Source organism: Miscanthus floridulus, chromosome 8, assembly GCF_019320115.1.
Source record: "Miscanthus floridulus cultivar M001 chromosome 8, ASM1932011v1, whole genome shotgun sequence".
Taxonomy (NCBI): Eukaryota; Viridiplantae; Streptophyta; class Magnoliopsida; order Poales; family Poaceae; genus Miscanthus; species Miscanthus floridulus.
Genome location: NC_089587.1, coordinates 3,168,025 through 3,176,319, shown reverse-complemented (window position 1 = coordinate 3,176,319; position 8,295 = coordinate 3,168,025). Strand labels below are relative to the sequence as shown.

General features: G+C 49.8%; 1 protein-coding gene across 1 annotated transcript; it reads left to right on the top strand.

Annotated features, from left to right (window-relative positions):
* The first annotated feature begins 307 nt into the window (after positions 1-307).
* Positions 308-1,468, top strand: LOC136470900 (uncharacterized). The gene is made up of 3 exons (XM_066468630.1): positions 308-678; positions 765-989; positions 1,275-1,468. Exons 1-3 carry the CDS (start codon positions 355-357, stop codon positions 1,395-1,397), a joined length of 672 nt encoding a protein of 223 aa, XP_066324727.1. The 5' UTR covers positions 308-354; the 3' UTR covers positions 1,398-1,468.
* Positions 1,469-8,295: the final 6,827 nt, after the last annotated feature.

The window sequence follows — 8,295 nt, the reverse complement described above, 5'->3', positions numbered from 1 at the left end:
TTTAGATTAACTATGCCTAATTTGATCTTCTGATGGCTTGTAGGTGATTCCGAGCTGGTGCGCCACCTTTCCCGATTGCTGGGCTGCTATAGTGGACAGATGGTTGGACGCGGACTGGCAGAAGGCGCACCAAGAGAAAAGCGAGCACCGTATGCTGATGCCAGGTGTACCTCACCATCAGGGCAGCGCCACCCTCAGCAAATACAAAAAGACATATGTAAGTCTCCACCACTTGTCTAATCTAGCCGCGCTCAATTCTGCATGATTTCTAACCACATGTTGTTGTCTTTCTCGCAGGAGGCGGCGCACGGTGGCCAGCCAATTGGCCAACTCACGGCGTATGCTCTGGCCCACATGGGCCCGGCAAAGTCCAACATCGAGTACAACCCGGATGCGGGCCCAGAGGCGTACACCAACTCCAGCGTCCACACCCGCCTCAGTTCGTACACGGAGGCATCAAGGTTAGTCCACGGGTCGGACTACGATCCGAGGACCGAGGAGCGCCTTGATCCTGAGCTAGTGATGAGGATTGGGCAAGGCAAGAAGCATGGGCGGTTTTACATGGGCGATGGCATCCTCGAGACGGGCTGTACTCCTCCTCTCAACCGCCTACGAGCAGCGAGCACGAGCTCTAGCGTGCCCATAAGCCAACGGCCGACAGCGGTGGCTTCAATCCAGGTAAGTATTCTAGTTTCATTCGTCGTTCTTTCACTTTTACGTTCCTTAGCTCTGCATTATTGAAACATTGGGGTCAAATGTTGCAGGCCGAGCTGCAGCAACTTCGGGCTCAGCAGAAGAGTTTGCTAGTTGAGAGGGAGGCTGAGCGGGCCGAGCGGGAGTCCGAGCGTCAGAGGGTACAAGCTTTGGAGGCCCAGCAAGATGGTTTGCTCAAGTTCGTGCAACAACTTGGGCAGAAACAAGGTTGGGAGATTCCAGCAGAGCTGCTTGCACCACCACCACCACCACCATATCGTCGAGAGTCTACTCCGGTGAGTATGAGTACGGATGTTTTACTTTCTTTGCTCATGCTTAGTGTCAAACCTAGTGATGGCCTTCGTGCCGGATTTGTTGATGTGTTGGCATTCGTGCCGGATTTGTTGATGTGTCGGCCTTCGTGCTGGAAATGTGGTTGTCGGCCTTCGTGCCGACGTTTTTCTTGCAGGTTTTGGAAACCTCCCCATGCAGGGGAGGTGCTGCCGAAATTTTCAACTTTTCTTTACACTCCTTATATTTTTATCTTGTCACTCACGTGCAATCTCTTCTCTTTTTTGCAGCATCAATCGGGTGGGGCGTCGAACCATGTCGAAGGGTCGCCGGCATCGCACGTCGGGCCATCCCCACCTGGACCGTCGCCGGGATCGCACGCTGGGGCGTCCCACCCCTCACAGTCGCCGTGAGCCGCCTTCGGAGTCGTTTTTTTGTATTGAACTTGTGAACTTGGAATAGTGTGTACTTTTGAATGTGTGGTTTGTAATATATTGTGGATTTCGGACAAATTTGGTCGTTTGTGATATATAAATGTGGTTTGTGACATATTGGTGTTGATTTGTGGTTTGGTTTGTGATATATATATATATATATATATATATATATATATATATATATATATATATATATATATATATATATATATATATATGCTTTGTTGTTTACGTGGAAAAGCAAAAAACAAAAAAAAAGAATTTTAGAGGTGGCTTCCCCGAGTGCCTGTGCTGTGGCACTCGGGGAAGAGGGATTTTTATAAAAAAAACAAATTTCTTCCCCGAGTGCCTGAACTTCGGCACTCGGCAAAGAGTATTTTAAAAAAAATTCAAAAATCTTTCCCGAGTGTTGCACTCGGGGAAGAAAATCAAAAAAAAACAACGTCGGCCGCCGGCCAACGGCGTCAAGTCTTCCCCGAGTGCCAGCACGGCACTCGGCAAAGCCTTCCCCGAGTGCACGATTTTTGACACTCGGGGAAGGCGACTTTCCCGTGAGAGGATTAGCCGGAGGCTCTTCCCCGAGTGTTGCACTCGGGGAAGGCTTCCCCGAGTGCAACTGGGCCTTCCCCGAGTGCAACCGGCACTCGGGGAATCCAGCAGTTCCTGTAGTGTACCGACCAATTGGTTGGTAGAACTGATTTGAAGCTCGTTCTTCATCGATAGAATTCGAGAACACCTCCCGGGAAGATCCATCAGGATGATGCGCAGCGATGCCGGCGGATGCGACGCTGGCGGTGAGAGCGCACGCGAGCGGCCCAGCGCTCGCGACCGAGGCTAGCAGTCGCGCGAGGACCCAACGAGGTAGATGGCAGCGGCGGAGCAGAGCGGCTCGGGACGCTGGCACCAGCGTGGTGGCACGCGTGAGTGCGTGCTTGGGCGTGGCAGCAGGTGGCAGTGGCCAGCAGCGCGGAGCCAGCGGTAGGCCCGGCCAACGCGATGGCACGCGTGCGGGCGTGCGGGCGCATGCGCGTCGGGCGAACCAGCGCAGCGCGCCGAGCCGAGGCAATGGTGACCGCGTCCAAACGCTGAAGCCGTCTGGGAACGTGCCATGCACAATTTTTAAAGCGCCCCAAAAAATCCATCTCGATGCTTCAATTGCTAAACCACCTATTTTACACCCGAGATGGCATGTTAGGCTACTAAAATAAGCCCTAATACCATACCACTACTTCACCCAATTCTTCTACAAAAATTGCCAAACTTAGCTTCGTCAAAGTGTTTTTCGACTTAAGAAATTTGACTAAATCTTGATCGGTTTCGCGCCAAATTCGATTTCCAAGCTATTAAGTATGCTAGTTAGCGAATCCCGTTCTCGACCGCAAGTATTTCACCGCCACCTACGAAGTTAGTACTACAAACTTTATTAAAGTTTCGTATATGCGTTCTATAACATTTTTGTTCAATAAAAATTCATTTAGAACCCTAAGTGATATAACACGACATGAAATATAACATTCGTTTCGCGTTTTCGATGAACGTTTCGAGACACGGAAATTGATTTACACACTATAATTCATACACTCACACATAAATATGATGCTCATACAGTGTTTTAGCAAAAGATTGTATAGTGTAACACCGAAGATGTTACAGGCGGGGGCGAGGGCTAGAAAGAGGACGGAGGAGGATAGGGGATGGCGGGGTCGAGGAGCGGGGGCAGGAGCCGCTAGCTGCAGGTGGTGGAAGCTAGGGCAGGGGTGGAGGCGAGGACGTCGTCGGTGACGAGGAAGACGATAGGAGGGGGCGTCGTGCAGAGGAGGAAGACGGGTCGCACGTTATCTGCCTCCCTTTCAGGATGGTTCCTACCAGGCTTGCTGCTAACTAGTTACGTTTCACTGACATATATTTTTCCTGCAAAACGTGCAGTGCCAAGTCTTGCCCTTCCACGTGCGGCGTGCCATCATCCTTTCTTGTGAAGAATGATTTTTCTGCTGAAAATAAAAATCCGATAACATCATTTTCACTGTCACATTCTGAATTAATGTATAGTCTTGTAGTTGCGCTGTTCTTCCGTCCCCCACTCCCCTTTATACCCACTGAAAATTGGGTTTTATTCTTATTACATGCCTGCATTGCTCCATTTCCATTTGTTTTTTTGGCTTGGAATATTCCTTTACCCTTTTTCTGAGATGAGGATTGGATCTTTGAGCGAGGGAGATATTTCTCGTCGTTACCTGCATGGCAGTATGGCACTGGCTAGCTCATTCCTGCTGTATGCTCCCCTTCACACATTTCCTGTAATCCAGTTACCTATAGACTGTAGTACGTGCTATAATCTATTCTCCTCTTCTCCATGGTTTTTTGGCTGCCTCTGAATTCTTGCATGAGTACTTGAGCAGGAGCTGTCCATTCCCTGTTCATGTAGTCATATAGTCACATGCATGTGCGTTGCCTGCGAGCCAAGACGTTGATAGCACTGTAGCATTGTACCAAAAGTGAATTTGGACCTTGCATCTTTGATTTCGTCGCCATTTTCAGAAGATATTTGTAAGGCATGGCACTACTGAAATGGACCCCTCTCACGCATGGCCCCTGTCGAGGAGTCGAGTGTGTCGCTGAGCTAGCCTCAGCTCATCAGGTTGGAATTTGGATGGATTAGCTATATAAGCTGACACCTCTCTCTACACTTCACTTCATTTCACTTCACTTCACTTCATGCAGTCCACAGTCCCGGATCAAAATCAGTGTACTACTGCGAACCAATATTTTAAATCTCCGGCTACGATATTTAGCATATGGACTCAAAAACTAAAATTTAACTGATGACCTCTAAAACTATACTAATAGGAGAGCTAAATGTTGCTATAACCAACTATAGTTGCTAAATTGTACATGAATGAACACAAATCGCTTGACCTGACTCAGCTATAGCCAGAGATTTGAAACCTTGCTACGAACTACTACTTGTTGAAAAAATGTAGAAACATTTTGTGCAGAGATGCATGGGTTCCCCAGCGCGCGTAGTCGCCAAAAAAAATATGTTGACGACGCCAAATTAAATCTTGCATCATACATCAACAAAGGCTAGCAAGTCCGAGGTCGCACATAACCTAAGCACGCAATGAGCAACTTCAAAATTAGCAAGTACCGACCAATTGGTTGGTAGAACTGATTTGAAGCTCGTTCTTCATCGATAGAACTCGAGAACACCTCCCGGGAAGATCCGTCAGGATGATGCACATTATGTTGTCTTAGGGCTAACAAGGTTATCAAGAACACCACACTGAATCGATCGAGGTTGTCTTAGGGTCGGCAATGCCACCTAGAACGTCACCGAGTCTCATCGAGAGACAGCTCCAAACTACAGGGGTTGGAAAAGTTAGGGTAAAAGAGGTAATAGATGTATTTTTGTTCGATTGGATATTGGATCTCTCAATCGACCGTTATCATCTGATATATAGAGATGGGATGGTCTTATATCCCACTAGTAAAAGTGTCCAAGACGTGTTTTGTAAGTTTCTCACATCAAAACACGACGCAAAACCATTCTGGACTCCTAAGTCTTAACCAGTCCAGAGTCTAGAAAAACCGGCCTAGCAAATAAAAGGAGGACTTAATAAGACTCTTACAAATCTTAAAGTTAGGCCGAGTCTAGCAGATTGAGTGCAAAACTCCTTTTCTTCGTACGGTCTCCAAATGCGATGATTCAAACGTGGTTTTGATTATCTTGACATACCAGTCCGGAGTCCAGAAAAACCAGCGTAGCAAATAAAATGAGGTCTTAATAAGACTGTCGGTGCGAAAAGTGACCAACAAGTAAATATTTATAGTTTTGCCGTGCGTTGTGATCGGATGTGGCCTAGCACTCAATGACACAGGATTTATACTGGTTCAGGCAACGGGCCCTACGTCCAGTTGAGGTCGGTCGGTGACTTTATTCCTGAGCTCAGGTGCTCGAAGTTTGCTGTGGGGTTATAAACGAGTAAGGAATGAGAAGGGGGTGTTAGAGGCCCGGTCGGACTCTGAACCGAGTAGCCGAGAGTGACGGGGGCTCTAACGTATGCTAAGTATTGGAGTGTATGCTCTAAGTGTCCGAACTTATCAGCTGTTGAGCTATTGTTCTCGAGTCGTCGAGAGAGTCTTCGAGAAGGAAGCGAGGGAGTGTGTGCCGCTTTTCAGGAGAGAGCGCATCCCCTTTTATAGTTGAAAGGGATGGCCTTACAAGTCAGAGAGAAAGAGAGAGAGAGTGTATACGTGTGCTGCCTAGTCTTGTTGTTCACGCCATCGGGTACGGGATGGCTGCCAGCGCCCACAATACTGTTTATGCCTAGACACATCTGGCAGGCTCTACCGTGTTCGCTTGGTACGGCAAACGACGGCGCCCATAATACTGTTTGTGGTCTGACACGTCTGGAAGGTCATATAGTGTCCGTCTGTCATGACCTAGTGGCACTGTCTAGCAGGTGCACAGGGTATGGCAGGGTACAGTCCTTGGTATTGCGGTTGACTTGAGCGACTTACCTTATCTGCTCCGCCTGCTCCCTAGGCCCACATCGAGCGGGCGTCCCCGATTGGTTGCTCCCAGTTGGCCCTGACCGTGTCGGTAGGGAAAGAGCAGCGAGCAGAGGTCCAGCGTATCCTCGGTCAGAGAACAGAGAGTCAGAGCCCATGACCTAGAGGTCGGGCGAGGTAGACCCCGCTACCTAGAGGTTGGGCTAGGGTGCTGTAGGAGCAAACGTTGAATCGAAATAAACGGTAAGACCGAGCTTTAGGGAAAGAAATGACGTAACTGTTCGAGGTTCTATGTGTTGGTAAGAACGTTGCCGTTGTTGTCCTTCAGCCGATAGGCGCCCGGTCGAATCACCTTGGCCACCACGTACGGTCCTTCCCATGGTGGAGAGAGCTTATGTTTGTCCTTGGTGGACTGGGTCCTCCTGAGTATGAGATCACTGACCTTGAGGATCCTCCCCGTGATTTTTCTTTCATGGTACCTGCGGAGAGTTTGCTGGTAACGAGCGGAGCGGATGATGATCGTCTCATGAGCCTCCTCGACTAGGTTGACCGTGTCCTGCTGAGCCTCCGCAGCTTGGTCTTGGTCGAAGGCCTTTATTCTTGGGGCGCCATGATTGAGGTCGAATGGCAACACTACTTTGGCTCTGTATGCCAGGAAGAAAGGGGTGAACCCCGTGGATCGGTTTGGGGTCGTTCTTAGGCTCTAGAGGATCGTTGGGACCTCTGTAACCCATCGCCCGGCATACTTTTTAAGTTGATCAAAGATGTGGGGCTTGAGTCCTTGGAGGATCATGCCATTGGCCCGCTCGACCTGACTGTTAGTACACAGGTGTCCAACCGAGGCCCAATCGATCCTGATGCCGTATCCGTCACAAAAGTCCAGGAACTTCTTTTCGGTGAAGTTTGTTCCATGGTCGGTGATGATATAGTTAGGGACACCAAACCGATAGATGATGTCGAGGAAGAACTTGACCACCTCTTTAGAGCAGATATTGGTGATGGGCTTTGCCTCTATTCACTTGGTGAATTTGTCCACAGCCACGAGTAGGTGAGTGAAGCCTCCCGAGGCATTTTTGGGGGGTCCGACCATGTCGAGGCCCTAGACCATGAATGGCCAGGTGATGGGGATGGTCTGAAGCTCCTGTGTAGGCAAGTGAGTTTGTTGAGCATAGAATTGGCATCCTTCACACCTACGGACAACCTCCTCTGCGTCTCGGAGTGTAGTGGGCAAGTAAAAACCTTGGCGAAAGGCTTCCTCGACCAACGACCTCGGGGCCGCGTGATGTCCGCAGATTCTAGCGTGGACCTCGAGAAGGAGCTATTTCCCCTAGTCGGTCAGGATGCACTTCATGAGTACTCTCGACGGACTCCATTTGTAAAGTTCATCACCAATGGCGACGAACATCTTGGTGCATCGAGCGATTCATCGCGCTTTAGTCCTTTCTGGTGGGAGAACCTCTTCGAGGAGGTAGGCGAGCAGTGGTGCTCTCTAGTCGGCCAAATCGAGTGCTATCATGGCGATATCACCGGGTGACGTTGCCATGGAGGCACCAAGGTTGGAGCCCCCAAGCAGTCGATCGGGTCGGGGCACATCAGAACACTAGAGCCCCCGAGCACTTGGTCGGGGTTGAGCCACAACGAAGTCAGATCCTCTAGAATGAGGGCAGATGACTCATGGATGTCGTTTACAAAGACCTCGTCGGTGGACGGTTCCCGTCTAGCCGCTAATGTTGTGAGGAAGTCGGTGGCATCATTGTCCTTTCGAGGGACATGATGTAGTTTGATCCCTTGGAACTTGTCCTCGAGCTTGCATACCTCCTAGCAGTATGCTGCCATGAGAGGGCTCTTGCAGGAGGACTCCTTCATGACTTGGTGGATGACCAACTCTGAGTCACAGCGGACATACAGCCACATGGCGCTGAGCTCGACGGCGATGCGCAGTCCGTTGATGAGGGCCTCATACTTCGTGGCATTGTTTGAGGCTGAAAAATGGAGACAGATCGCATAGTGGAGCCTACTCCTATCTGGGGAGATCAAAACCACTCCAGCACCTAAGCCGAGCGCCATGACCGACCCGTCGAAGTATATCGTCCAGTTCTCATGGGTGACGTCCGGGGTCGGTAGCTAGACTTCTGTCCATTTGGCGATGAAGTCGGCAAGAGCCTAAGACTTAATAGTGGTGCAGGGGATATACCTGATGTCATGTCCCATGAGCTCGATAGCCTATTCAGAGATCCATCCCATGGCGTCGTGGTTGCGGATGATGTCTCCCAGCGGGTATGAAGTGACGACGATGACCTCATGATCGGTGAAGTAGTGCAGGAGCTTCTGGGTCACCATCAAAATGATGTATAGAAGCTTC